Source organism: Rhinoraja longicauda, chromosome 6 (assembly GCF_053455715.1).
Source record: "Rhinoraja longicauda isolate Sanriku21f chromosome 6, sRhiLon1.1, whole genome shotgun sequence".
NCBI classification, from domain to species: Eukaryota; Metazoa; Chordata; class Chondrichthyes; order Rajiformes; family Arhynchobatidae; genus Rhinoraja; species Rhinoraja longicauda.
The window spans coordinates 70703035-70718119 of record NC_135958.1 but is presented as its reverse complement, the minus strand read 5'-3'; the positions used below and the strand labels follow the sequence as shown (position 1 = coordinate 70718119).

General features: G+C 39.2%; 2 protein-coding genes across 6 annotated transcripts in view; one reads left to right on the top strand and one right to left on the bottom strand.

The window, feature by feature from the left end:
* The window catches only part of arsg (arylsulfatase G), a 137599-nt gene that overhangs the window by 101488 nt on the left and 21026 nt on the right, over positions 1 to 15085 (bottom strand). The gene's annotated exons all lie outside the window — the stretch shown is intronic.
* The window catches only part of LOC144594584 (monocarboxylate transporter 7-like), a 41001-nt gene that overhangs the window by 14036 nt on the left and 11880 nt on the right, over positions 1 to 15085 (top strand). Inside the window, exons 2-4 of one of the 3 annotated variants that reach the window (XM_078401314.1) lie at positions 220 to 487; positions 1981 to 2083; positions 13734 to 13877. In XM_078401314.1, coding sequence (XP_078257440.1) covers positions 13784 to 13877 — 94 coding nt within the window. In that variant the 5' untranslated portion in view covers positions 220 to 487; positions 1981 to 2083; positions 13734 to 13783. Of the gene's footprint in view, positions 1 to 219; positions 488 to 1980; positions 2084 to 6242; positions 6876 to 13733; positions 13878 to 15085 lie in introns of those variants that run through there. The other 2 variants (XM_078401313.1, XM_078401312.1) reach the window with 2 other exon arrangements.

Here is a 15085-nt window from a genome sequence, read left to right as displayed (position 1 = left end):
CTGAGGAAAATATTACAAAAGATGATACATGGTTATGAATGCTTGCAATTCCCCCTTTGCATTCATCTGTATTGGTTAACTTGGCTGTGTGTCATGTGAATGGTGTCGTATGAAATGCCTTATGAATTTAGTCCAGTGATATTAAAATGATTTATTTTAATCATTTTGCCAAGACTATTTACAAACATAAGATTTTTTTTTTTAATCTCTTTCCCACAGCAAAACAGGTTTCAGCTAGTGCCTGCTAAACATTCTCTTACTCTGCTTCGGCTCAAGAATTTAGGTCACAAAAGCATCTGCTGAATCCTGTTAAAGTGAAACGTTAACAAACGTCAACACTGCCAGACAAAGAGAAGACTGAACAAACTTCTGTGTACCAGTACAGTACCCAATGAACCACTAGAAAAATGTCAAGAAAAGTACAATAATCAATGCAATTATTCTGGCTGAGCTGAATTCATAAAATGGAAGTCAGGGTTGAATTATTGTAAGTTCTAATCCTTCATGTTTTTTAATCGATGGATACAGTGCAGCAAGCCAGATCCAAGTATTGCATGATATACTGTGTAATTTTCTACTTTGCTACCATTCAGCGGGTACAGTTTGCAAACATCCAGAACAAGTTGGTATAGAGCAGACTTTCATGTTTTGCTCATTTTTTTCTTTTGCAAAGGATTGATGAAAAAGTGTGTGTGCGTATGTGTGTTGGGGAGCAGGAGGGGGCAAAGTCAGTTGGAAAAATCAAACAAGTAACTTTGGTTGAATCAATGGATATTTGCAGAAATAAGTAGCATAGATCATTTACATTGCTGAAATGGCAATTTCAGGAAGAGGATGTGGTCAAGTTCGGGATCTCAGCCTATGCTTGAAATGTTTCAGAACCAACTTACCAAGAGCTCACTACATCAATGTTGTAAAGTCCTCTGCTCAAGCCTCCTTCCCCCCTCAAAATATTTACTTCAGCAATTGCTTAGCCAAATTTGGCAAGTATTAGTTTGAAGTCACAATTCAAATTGGTATTATTGTTAAGAGGCACTAACAAACTGCTGAGTCAGTTACACTAAAAGAAACCAGACCTATGTATGTTAACCATCTAAGGTGGAACTGTGATGCTGTAGTTAATGTGCTTAAGGCGCAGTGGGGAAAGGTAACCTCTATTCATTTGCCTTTCTCCCAATTTCTGTATCGGGGCAGGTAGTATTAAATTGATCTCTGAGACCTTCACAATGATTAGAAATTGCCGTTTGATTTGCAATCTCTGAAATAATGAAAATCAGAAATTTGGGAATTGGTTAATATTTAATGTTATTAAATTGCATCACATGGTTTTAATAAATTTTGTTCCAGAAATTCCAGGGGTTTAAAAAAATAATTGACTCAAACCCATTCAAACTTTTAAAATACCTGTAATTGCTACCTGATAAAACATGACATTTTTAGAGGGTTTTTACATCCTCAAGGAATTTGGTTTCATGCAGCGAAATCCATAGCCATTGAAATGATTGTTGTGTGAGGGAGGGGGGAGTAGGTGGGGGGGTGAAGATAGTACTCTTTATTGTATAACATAATTTTATAGTTGAAAAGTTAAATGCACTTTGGAATAAGCCTTTATTAAATTTAATTTAATTACAGTCCCGTGTTACCTCTTGGAGTATAATTTGGCTGAAGATTGGGGAAGTGAAAGACCCTTTTGACTTACCCTAGTAATATATGACATTAAATTGAACAGAACATATGAGTAGGTCTTTCAGGCCCTCAAGACTGTTGTGCCATTCAAATGGGGAGAGGAGATCCTTGTCTTAATTCTAATCAGTCTTGTTCCATAAGTCCTTATTACACATGTTTATGTTTTAATCGGTCCACCCTATAAACTAGATTGAAATGTGTACCATTTCTGCACTATCGAACTAATGTTTTGTTTTTCTCTTATTCTTTTCTTCCCCCTTTGCCAAAAGTTTATTTTCATCCCCTTCCCTCTAGGTCCCCCATGCCACTTACTCTACGCCAGAAGAGAGGGTGGAGAGCTGATCTGGTCCCAGAATCCTAACAGTGCTGCTGTGCAACTGGCTGCTAGGAGTTGTGCGTGAGTGGCTGGGTGGCGGAGTATGCGTGTGAGATTGTGTGCGCACAAACATAAATATGTTTGTTTTCTCTTCTTGTGAAAGAATTGGTTTGAAGAAGGGTGTCGACCCTAAACGTTCCCTTTTCCTTCTGTTCAGAGATGCTGCCTGTCCCGCCAAGTTACTCCAGCATTTTGTGTCTACCTTCAATGTAAAGCAGCATCTGCAGTTCCTTCTTACACCTCTCTGATTGGGGCCAGATTTTGCTAAACCTGCATACTCAGAAACACAGCCAGCAGAATTTACAATTCAGTGACCTATTATCTATATATCTTTCAATATTACATTCCAATTCATAATTGTATGTCTAAAACAGCATTAAAATCTTAATACAAGTCATTGGCCAGTTCCTAAATGGAGTATTTAGTAATAAAAGAACCCAAAATAAGGTGCTCCTATAACATGGATATAATACTGCTTTCTTTAATAAAGGTTTAGAATGGCAGGGTAAATAATTAGCTTTTTTAAATTTTACAATTCGTAATACATTACTAATTCAAATTGTAGTAATTGTGATTGAGAGAATTAGATTTTTCTCACTACTCTAACCTTTTATGTTTTTTTAAAATCCAAGCCTCTCATCCAGAAGAGAATTTGTAGCTGTATTTACTCTTCATTTGTTAGCTAGTTATCTTTCTGGTATGGTCCAGTTTGGAACTATCCTAACTCTTATTTCTCTCTCCTGACTTCTTCTGTTGCTCCTACAAATGCCAATTTTGGTCTATGCTATCCAAGGATTTTAGTGGGAGTAGACACAAAATGCTGGAGTAACTCAGCGGGGCAGGCGACATCTCTGGAAAGAAGGAATGGGTGACATTTCAGGTCGAGACCCTTCTTCAGACTGATGTCAGGAGAGTTGGAGGTAGATAGATCAGGAAGTGCATGGATAAGGAAGTTGCAAGGTGTGAAAACAGGACAAAAGAAATGGACATCAAGGAACATGTAGAACAGATCATTGTTAGTTGGGAAAAGGTAACAACAAAGCAAACAGATAAAATGTAGTCAGAGACTATAAGACTGGTGATAAAATGTAGTCGGAGACAGTAAGACTTGTGATCCGTTTGCTTTGTGTTACCTTCTCCCAACTAACAATGATCTATTCTACATTTTCCTTGAACTTCATTCCCTTTGTCATGTTTTCACACCTTACACTTACTTATCTATACACTTCCTTATCTATGTACCTCCCATTCCCCTAACAAGAGTTTGAAGAAGGCTCTCGACCCGAACGTCACCCAGAGATTGGTCATCTCTCCAGAGATGCTGCCTGTCCCGCTGAGTAACTCCAGCATTTTGTGTCTATCTTCAATTTTAACCAGCATTCTACAGTTCCTTCCTACACATCAAAGAGGGAGTAGATGGGTGGTGATTTGAAGCTTTTGTGTTAATAAACAAGTTCAGCTCCTTGAAGTGTCTGGGCCCTGGAGGAGTGTTAGATGAGTACAGTGAATAATTCAAAACACATTGTGCTTTGTTGGTCTACATCTAACAGGCAGGATTCTTCCAATTCTTCAGTATTCAAGAGCTGAGACTGAACAACCATAATTACCCACAAAAGAAAGGGACCATTGGCAGATAGAATTTCATTCAGTATGTTATGGATACTTGACCCAGGCCATGTTTTCTGTAGAATGCATAAAATGAATTTTAACAACCTAAGTGCTCAGCATAACCAATCAATACTGTAGTACTAAACAATGAGTAAGGATTTTTAAACGATAAATTTTAAACAATTAATACAATTCTGATCAGTGAAACACAAGGCACTCCTTAGTGAGAAACTTTCAGCATTGTAAAGGAGGCAAGGTAGATGTTGTTAGTGGCAAAATTAGTAGAGCCGCTGCCCCACAGTTGCAGCCAGGTTTAACCCTGACCTCTGATGCTGTCTGTGTGGAGTTTGCATATTCTTCTCATAAGTGCATGAGTTTCCTCTGGGAGTTCCAGTTTCCTTCTACATCCCAAAGATGTGTGGGTTGTTAGGTTAATTGGTCACTGTGAATTGCTCTGTTGTGTTAGCAAATGGTAGAATCTGAAGGGTGATTAATGAGGATATATGCAGAAAAGAAGGGTTTAATGTAATGGGTGCTTGATGATTAACACAGATTTGCAGGGTTTAAGGGCCTGTCTTGTGCTATATGACTCTCTAGAGGTCACTGTTTTAAATTGTTAAGGAACATAAAAGAGCAGGATATATTTACACTTATGAAAGGTAAATCTGGTGTTGCAAAATTTGTAAGGAAACTTATGCAAAGAACAGTGAAGGCAACTATAAAATCTTTTAAGGGCACAGATGTGACTTTTTAAAAAATGAAATAGAAATCAAAGGACAAAATACCATCCTCAAATATAATTATTCTTGCCCTATTTGGAATTCTGTTCTGCCAATTAGTTATGACTGTTGAAAAAACATGCATTGTCCTATCGCATAAAACACCTTTTTGCATGTCTGAAATTAGACATTTTACTTGTATTTTATAATATTGTTTTTAATTTTTACAATTAAAACGAATAATACAATTTTTACGATAATTCCAAGCTGTTAACAAAATCCATCTATAGATGAGTACAGAGAACACCCACGGTGCTTGCAAATTCTGAACACCAACATATTATTTTTATGTTTCAAGAAAACAAAATTTGTGTTCACAAATCTTCCTTCATTGTCTACGATCCATAAAAGATTTTAATTAAAACAAAATTTGAATGGGGAAAACTAATGTGGATTTTCTCTCTGGCTAAACTGAAAGTAATAGTTACTAATCAGACTAAAGATGATATTTTGTGAGTTTTGAAATATAATTGGCACATATACAGCATTGTAAACACCATTTATTTTCATAAGTTATTGGAGCAGAATTAGGCCATTCAGGTCTACTCTGCTATTCAATCATTGCTGATCAACTGAGAGGAAAGAAGGGACACTAATACTGCTTTTTGAACAGAAGTAAAGGTGGGATAACAGTCAGATTCATGGAGTAAATCTTGTTGGATGCTATTATTAGTGAGTTTATTAGCATGATAGATCAGGATGTCAATCTGAGTGCAATGCTGATTTGATGCCATGCTGCCACTTTGGTGATCACAGACCCAGCCAAGGCCCTCCCCATGAAAGACCTGGCCAGTACTCCTTTAAGGAATGATTTATTAATTACAGATTAGTTGTGAATTAATTGATTTTGGCTGCTGTTACTATTTGCTGCTGTTCCTTCTCATAAAGTTGCATAACCCAAGATGGATGAGACAGTCGAATGTGTCATCGGACTTTCCCCTGACATCAAATGTCATGGATATATTTGCAACATTTAGCATTTTGCTGTCAGTTGTTACCAATTGATCCATTGATAACACTGCTGATAACTATTGTGCACCACACACTCAATGAAACTTGTGCTGCCACACAAAATCTGAGCAAAGGTGGTTGCAATGCAGAAACAGCACTTCCCCTGTCCCCTGCTCCAGAGGTGCCCTCAAGCTCCAGCCAGAGCAGACATCAAGCTGAATGGCAGTCTGCACAGCCCTGTCACCATGAGAGGTCAACCCTTGACACCAGCTAAATGGTAAGAGGCTGAAAGATGCAGGGAGGCAATCAATCTAGCAAATTCTGTTAGCCCAATCTGTTGTTGAAAAGATCATCCAAACCATTAACAGTAACTACAAGCCCAATTCTCTATTAAGACTAACAATTCACCTTCCTTCACTTCGGCTGCTCACTGCCCTCCCTGGAGCACCTGTTCAGCCTACGCTGCCTCAGTAGAGCAGGTAAAATAATAAAAGATCCATCCCACCCCGGCCACCGTCTGTTTGTTCATCTGCCCTCTGGTCGACGTTTCAGGTCGATCAAATCCCGAACAAACAGACTTAAAAACAGTTTTTACCCCAGGGCCATACGAGAACTGAACACTACCTTTGCACTAGGCAACACCGTTAAAAAATCTTGTACTTAATATAATTGTATTTAATTGTATTTATGTATTTATTTGTTTTTGCATTTATTGCATATATGTTTGTACGCACCGTCAGGATTGGCTATTTTTTAATTTCGTTGTACTCGTTGCAATGACAATAAATGAATATTATTATTATTATTATTGTTACGAAGTGCCAGTCGGTGACAAAACAAAAGGCATTCCGAAACAAATGTTAGAAAAAAAAAATTGCAAATGAAATTAATCCAAGTTGAATACCAAAATCACTTTAGTATATATGTATTCTTTTGATGCTTGTCTTTCATGTGAATTTGCTTGTCTTAGTGCACTTACATCGTGGTGATCTACTAATCAAGCAACTATTGAATGACTGCTAATCTTTGGTTGAAGAAGCTAGGTGATAGACTTGGAAAATAACCTTGAAACTCTGCAAATAGATAGCCCGACAACAGAACGTGCACTGGCAATCTGGATTTGGCAAGCTGAGCGGTACTAGTAAAGTAGTGCGTAAGAGGACAAATGTTATCTTCCTGACAGCAAAGGGCTCCACTGAACGACTGCTTCAGCATCCTAGTCACCCACTGGGTGCCAGTGACACCCAGAATTATCTTTACACAGTATCCCATTGCCACAATAGCAAGTCTAAGTTTGCACAGCAACAATGACCTTTAAAGATAGCATGCTAATCTTCTGTGTAGCAGATATTGGGTGTTTTCAGTTTATAGCACAACAGCAACAGAAGCCACAGCATCAGCCCGATGTTATCTTCAGCTCACTGATGTGAAAATGAGTTGGCTGGGAATTCCAACTAATCGATCATTGGTACCAGGTTGGTTTCAAACATCCAAATCCTTGGGTTATAATTCTATCAAAGACCACCAATGCCAACTGCCTATTTAGCTTTCCAAGATTTACAAGTTTTAGATTTTCATTCCTATTGCCTACTAAATGTGTATCTGGAGACCTTTCTGGGTGCTTTGTTGATTCAGAACTTCTCTCTGATCTTGCACCTCCTGCAACAAAATCTCTGGAGCAGCATCATAAATTCTAGGAGTCTAACATTGTGAGATTTCTCCCTGCATACACTGAATCTTATGTTAGATCTACCTCCTGCAGTTTCCTTATAGCAGTGCAGACCTGGTTTTAACTAGAAGTAGCTACTCAAAATATTGGGCCCCTGCTGATGGAGCCAGCTGGTGAACCGCCTAGTTAGTACCATTGGGTAATTAAATTCTTGGAATGGAGCATGTAGACCACTAAATTGGTGTACTGGCTGCATGGAATTAAAGACGGACTGGTGAACCTCACATTCCAATCCTGCACCCTTAGCTGAATCCAAGAACATGGTTTTTACAACGAAATTGCTGAGACAGGAATTAGTATTAATTCTTCAGATGATTATTATTATTATTATTAAATCGTTGAAAACATGAGCGACACAGTGATGCTGGTTTCCGACGGGCACGGTGACGGACGCACCACACATCTCTGTCCTCCATACAGCTGGCAAGCTCCTCTTTTGTCTCCACATATGCGTTTTCCATCAACGTCCTCAGCATCGTCTTGTTTGGTCGTCCCGGGTTCCGTCTTCCGTGAGTGGGTTCCCACAGCACAACCTTGTTTGCTGGTATTTCTGGATAGCGGTGGCAATGACCAGTGAGCCTCATCCTTCTTGACCTGATCTTCTTGGTCAGAGGTGGAATCTCCTCATAGAGCTGGGAGTTGGTGGTGTGGTCCCTCCAACTGACATTTTAAACCTTTGCGCATTCGGGTGTAGATACCATCGAGAGTCTTGGGCAGTGCTCGAGTGAGAGTCCATGCCTCACACCCGTACAATAATATTGTCTCTACAGTTGCATGGAAGAATCTAAGTTTGAGGCCCTTAGACATCCGAGACGTCCAGATTTTCCCCATGTTATTGAGGGCTTTCCATGCAAGCGCTTTCCGACTTTGATGTGATTCTCTGAGCTCTGCATCCTCGCTCCCAGTTACTTGAAGTCCTCCACTTTCTTGATAGATGCACTGCCACTGGTTTTAAGAGGCTCATGGTCACCACCGTTGAACGCCATGTCTTCTTGGCATTGAGGTGGAGGCCCACTTTCTCGCACTCCGTCTCGACCCTGCCGAGCAGCTCTTGTGCCTCCCCAATTTGGTCTGACAGCAGGACGATGCCATCAGCGGAGTCGAGGTCTGACAAGTTGACTGACCCAATTCTTTTTGAACGCCTTGGGATGATTGTGAAGCCGAAGTCCTCATGTTCCTTGAGTGCCTGCCTCATTGCATAATCAAGGACATTAACAACGAGAAAGGGTGCCAGCGTGTCTCCCTGTAAGACCCCTGCGAGGATTTCGAACACTTTGCTCTCGCCATCCGGGGTGACAACCTTGGCCTTGGTGCCCAAGTGCATATCCTCCATGGCTCTCAGGAGCCTAGGAGGGATACCATAAGCCGCCTAAATCCTCATCATTTTGCATCGATGAATCGAGTCAAACGCCTTCTTGAAATCAATGAAGGTTAGGACAGCCGGCAGGTTGTTATTCTTCACCTCCTCAATGATTCTTCGGGGGGCAAAGATCTGTGTGACCGTGTTCCTCTTTTCTCTGAAGCCATTCTGATTGCAACGTAGCTTCCAGTCGATAGCAGCCCAAATCCGGTTGAGAATCAAGTGGTTGTAGACCATCGCCAAGACACGTGTCAGGCTGATGCCACGATAGTTGTCAGTCTTGTCAGGCTCCCAGATTTGGGGACGGAGTGATGTTGGATTGTGACCATTGGGTTGGCTTGTCATTCGTCATTAGCGCTGTGTTGCAGAACTTGAGTATGATGTCATCGAGCTCACAGTTTTTCAACACCTCTGGAGGGATGTTATCAGGGCCTGGACTCTTCCCTTGCTTCAACAAGGTCTTCACTTTTCACAGCTCCTCTAAAGTAAAGGCGCCAACGTGAATCTGTACATCCATGAGGACAGTCTCAATCTCCTCATCTTCCTCAGTGACAGTTAGAGGTGATCCAAGTAGGTTCTCGTAGGGTGAACCACATGTTGATTCGGTCCTCTGGAGAATTCCCGTTGACTTGACCTGACTTAGCCTTCCTCCTGCTACTGATCTCGTTCACGACCCTCTATGCCTTGCTATACCGCTTGCTATTGTTGGCAGGCTCTGTCATTCTCGCAACCTCCTCCTCCTTCAGTTTGTCGTACACCTCAAAGAGTTGGGATTTGGCTGCCTTCAGGTCCTCCTTGAGCTGCTCATTCCTGCTCCTAGAGTAGGCGTCTTGGCATTCAACAACTACTTTCCGTGCTGCAACAACTTCCGGGTGCTCAGAGTTGCGACTTTTCTTCACTCGCTTCACTTTGGGTAGACTCTTCATTGCTTCAGAGTTGGCCTCTATGAATCGTTCGTAGCGAGCAGTAGCATTTTCCCTCGCCTCAGTTCCTCCACTCTCCTCTTCCGCCTCCCCTTCTCGTTTCTCCTCCTCCAGCATCTGGAAGCGGTTCACTGCCTCAACTGTGTATTGGGCCTGTAGATCTGGTTGAAAGGAAAACAACTTCCAGTCCACTTTTTCCTTGGGGCCTGTAGATTTAGGCTGCCTCAGACTAAGCATCACTCATATTGTTACCACTCCGTGATCCGAGCTCACGGTCTCAAGTGTTGTACGCCTCAGCATCCATGACACTGTTGCGCCATTTGTGTTGCACCATGATGTAATCTAGCTGGCGCTTTTCTTCTGTGCACCGGTCCTGATGTGTCCACAGCTTTCCCTGTCGCTTCTTGAACATGGTGTTGACTGCTAGGAGACTATACTCCTGGAGAAAGCTGGCTAGGTGTTGACCATTCCCGTTAGTGTCACCAGTGCGATAGGTATAACAGACATCCTCCGGTTCAAGGCAGGCATTGAAGTCCCCAAGCGCAGCCAGAATATTGTGCGCAAGTACTCACTCCAGTTGGTCGAGGTCCTGGCCTATTTGGGCACCATGACGATGGTTCTTTAAACCCTGGGCATACCCCGTGGAGGGATCAGTCCAACTTCAGGACTAAGGCACCTGCACCCCTTCTTAAGTGCAAGAAGTTATTGATGTTTTCAACTTTCAACGCTTTAACAATTGCAAAGAGTCGAGGTCTACCGAGATGGCATCGTCGTGTCTACCGAAACGTAGAGATCAAGTTTGACAAAGCGGATGGCAGGGACCTCATCACATCGTCAGCATGGAGAGGTCCTATAAACAACTCTGCTCAGGGAGGAGTGGGTCTGCTATTGAGTTGGAGAGCAAGGAAGGCATTACAGGGTGTCCACTCTGTCAGTCCTCAGGTCCTTATTGCTGAGTTTAGTGGTAACCCTGTCACCACTGTCATAATATGCTTCAGATGATGTTGATTAAAAATCTGGAGATCACTTGCTAAAGGCATGTTGATATAATTTTAAAGTTACCTAATTAAATAATCCATCATTTAATATAACTTGTACCTTTAAATTTCAAAATTTGCAGCCTTACTAAACTGCAAGATGTACAAATAATAAGAACCTGTTGTGTAAAACAAAGAAATACCTGAACAACTGAAAGACACCACAAGCTAAACACAAATGCTATGGCACCCTTGCTGATCTGGTGTCATTTACATTGACATTTATCATTTTTAAAGTTGGTATAGTTGAAATTTGTTGCTCATCCATGGTGAGAAACATGCATTCCAGTCAGAAACTTGCTACCTCAACTAATCTCCCTGCATAAAAGTACTGGTCCATGGATTATTGTATGCTAATTCCCTGTAATTAAACTTGCTGAGAAATTATCTTCAATCATAGCTATTTTTAGCAAAATTATAGCTAAATTTTCAGACACACCCAGAAAATGATTTTATTGTAATTATGAATGTTATAAATTATTCTCCATGTGAACTGCATTGCATTTTGATTTTTTAATTGAAATTCACCCAACTACTGGCTGTTGACCATGTGTGTAATGGGCAAGAATGTTGGTTAAACAAGTAACAAATACTTATTTCCTTTGGGCTCTAATTGTTTTTGTCTTATACCCAATTTTACTTTTGTGCTTGTTATTATAAGACATGAAAATCGAGGGTCACCTTGACATTAACTGGTGGCTATTTTCAAGTTGTAGCCACAAAGGACATAGACACTGAATTTTTGTAATGGAGGAAAATTAATATGTGGGGCATGAAAATATAGATTTAGGTGTATAAGTATTAACTACATTTATCAAACCACATGGTCAGAAACCTATTGGTTGATTATACTTCACTGCATTGCAATAACGTGTGCAGGTCCATTTAAGTGGAGGTTTTCCAGTAATTGGCAGAGACAAGTAGGTCATTTAAAGTCCACAACCTATAATGCTGCACTTTTGTTTTAGTTCGGGTAAGAAATTTGTTAAGGTAAACAGTGCCAATGATAGGAGAATTGCAAGAGTTGGTCCAGCAGCTTCCATCCCACCCAAGATTTCTTGCAATTCCTGGTCATCTTCCCAGTTTATTATCGCCCCCCCCTGTCAGTCCAATCTTCAATCCTGTGACTGCCTTTGATGTGCCATGACTTCTCAATTTTGACATGGGAGTAATTTCTTGGATCATCCACACCATAAAATTGCCATACCCAAATTTCTCGACCGAAGTATAATATTAATAGTCCAAGACTTGTTAGAATTCACAATGTGGTCGTCTGGTCTTGGAGAATCTCAGTGCAACAATACATCCTCTTTCACATAATAACAATCAAAATCTCAATAAGTAGTTTTGTTCAAAGGTTATAGAGAGATGAAAAACTCCCCCAATTCATTTCATATTGGACTCCCCAATGTTATTTTATATATGGAGTATTATGATTAACATCATAAAATTAAACATAAAGGAAAAATAAGATCACATTTTATACAAAACATACTAATAATAAAAACTTATTTACTGGTGCAGACATAGGACATTCCATAGTATGCATAACTTCTGTTTAGTTTTAATAAGTAACTACAACATTATTTCATTGTGTTATGCTCCAGTCACATAAAAGATGTGAGCACTTCCCACAATGGAATTAAATCATCAATACAATTTTGTGGTAAATAGAAACTACATTTCACCGCTCTTTGTAAAATGTTGTTCTCTAAATTCTGTAATCAAGCTCAAAAATTCAGATCACCCCAGGCTTTGTAATAATAATTTGATTATTTGTAACTGAAATTAGGCAACACTGAATATGTCTTAAAAGTATTCCTAAAATGTTCTGTCAGATTACCTGGGTTCAAGTATCTGTAATAATCTGTCCCGCAGATGTGTCAACAACTTGGTAATCACCAACTGTAGTGAACACAGGTTTCATGAAATAGGACGATAGTGATGAAGGGCATTTAACCAATTTATTTGAATGCAGACAGTTCAGTTTTAAACCAATGGCATGACTGACAGTGTTCCCCATCTTTTAGTTAGTTTGTTTATCTTGTGTATCGAGGTACAGCATAAAGCTTTTGTCACGTGCTATCCAGTTAGTGGAAAGACTTTACATGATTACAATGAGGCCATCTACAGTGTACGAGAAAAGTTACTTATTTTATAGTTTCAACCTGTCTGTAATACATCAGAGTGCAATGGTTATTGTTGGAGATGGGAATCATGTCGGTCAGAATGCATACTAAAAAGTAACTACATTAGACAAAAAATGTCTTTCATAACTGTGATTGGAACAGTGGGAATGGGCACATGCTTAGTTTTTTTTTAACTGTATCTGTTTCTTATTCATATTAATGTTTTCCCTCATATAAACTGTCAAATGTGAAACTAAATTGTTACAGGGATTCCAAGGTAAAATAATCAAATTATTTTGGAATAATCATTTAACCCCTCATGAAATAGCATTTCACTCTAATCTGCTACTGAATTTCTATACATTATTTTGCCTGTACATCCTTTTCGTACTTTATTGTATCTTTTTGTCAGTGCAAATAATTCATTTGTAGACCCAATGCTTCCAACCAGAAGCAACACGCCATTTCCAAACAAAAATAGTTAGTGGTAGGTCACAATTTATACCATTACTTTAATGGAGACAAAATTATTTTAAATATTGAATGGCACTTCTTATACTTCATCACAAACTGTTCCGATTGCTACAATCCATCCATGAGAGGCCTATATCTTACACTAATGCCATCCAATTTAGCACTCATTTCAAACAAACCTAATTTAATGAGACAAAAACTTGCAATTTAATTACATCAATACATGTTTTCCCATTTCAATTGGATATTTTTATAAATTTTCAATTAAAATTTTCATGCTTTTGCCATGAGTCTATGCTCTGTATTGTATCTAGATTTTTGCTGACATCCATTTTCTTTTCCCATTTACTTATTGCTGTCCCTTGTGAATCTTTGAAATTTATGACTAAAAGATGTTGATCGTCTTTTAAAAGCTTGAATTTTGCATTGGGCATATTTACAACGTAGCACAAACAAAGCTGCAGGAACGCATCACGATAATGTCTCAGAGCAAGGAAGGTTCATGTAAATAATTCAGACATTTGCCAGAATATCAACATATTTATACACACAAACATGGAATAGAAATCCATGTGTACATTCTATATAATTGTAGAAACTTGGGAGTTTGAACTGTAAAATAATTATCTATACTGAAATTAAACAGAAAGTTGAATTGACAATGTTTTTCTTTCTTTACAGCACCACTTTCCTCAGTACTAAGTAATCACTTTGGTTATCGCCCAGTAGTAATGCTGGGTGGACTTCTTGTTAGTTTGGGAATGATGGCTGCATCGTTTGCACGGACAATTGTAGATATGTACATTGCCATTGGATTAGTATCAGGTAATTACCAATTCCAACTTTTCATTCCACAAAGATATTTCATTGACCTAAACCAAGTAAACCTTTCCTACATTCAATACACATTTAATTTCAAAATGTCTATTTACTCCCATTACAACTCCAGTGATAATTGCAACTTTTTGGTAGTGAATGGTGTACATTTTAAAAAATATTGAAAATACCATAAATGTGAAATGATTGTTATACTACATTTTTAACTTGCTTGTTTTGGTCAATCTTAAGTTGTAGAAAGTTGGTAGAAGACATCAATGTGGCATATACTTCCTATCACCGAACAATTTGTTTTAGGGGTATTCCTGATCTTGTTTCTGCTTTCAGGGAATGGGTTGGGTAAAGTGAATAGTGCACATTTTAAAACAAACAACTATGGTTAAGGATACCGTTGTCCCATACTGCAGGTCGCTAATTCTGCTTTCATAGTATTAATCGTCATTAATGCAATATATTCTAATATTTAAAATTACAAATCAACAAATGTATGAATTGTATTTTGGAAACAGCCAATAAATAAAAGATGGAATCTTTTTCCAGCTAACTCCATCTCTCAGCAAGCAAATCCCTACCCTTGAATCTACTTGCCCATGTTCAAAATTACCTAATCTCTGTTACCGTGCAATTGGAAGCCCACTATCATTTAAAAAATCCTGGGGCTTTGTATTCTTTCTATTCATAGAGTCATAAGCTATGAAAACAGGCTCTTTGGCCCATGCCGACCAAGTTGGTATTCTGGACTAGTCCCATTTGCCACATATCGTTCTTAAATACGAGAAAATTTCAAATGTCTTTTGAAATTCGTAATTGTATCCGCTTCCAGAGATTCCTCTGGCAAAATTTCGCAGAACAAAGAGATCTGAGACACGGATTACACTAAGTGAAAAGGTTCCCCACTGACATTTCAACACTTGCGCACCTTCGTTCCCTAAAAGAAAGTATGTGCCCTATTTTGTAAAGCGTCTCTATTAAGGAAGCTTTTTTGGATAAATTTAACAATTTCCATCCTGTCCTGGCCTTTTACACCATGGGAGATCCAGTCAATAATAGAGAAGTTGAAATCCCCCACTGATATTACTCTATTTTTACCGATCTCCCAACATATCTGCTCCACTAATTCACATTGGCTATTTGGGAGGGAGAGAGGCTATCATGCCATCCCATCAGCGATTTTTCTTTCTAAATTCTCCCTATAT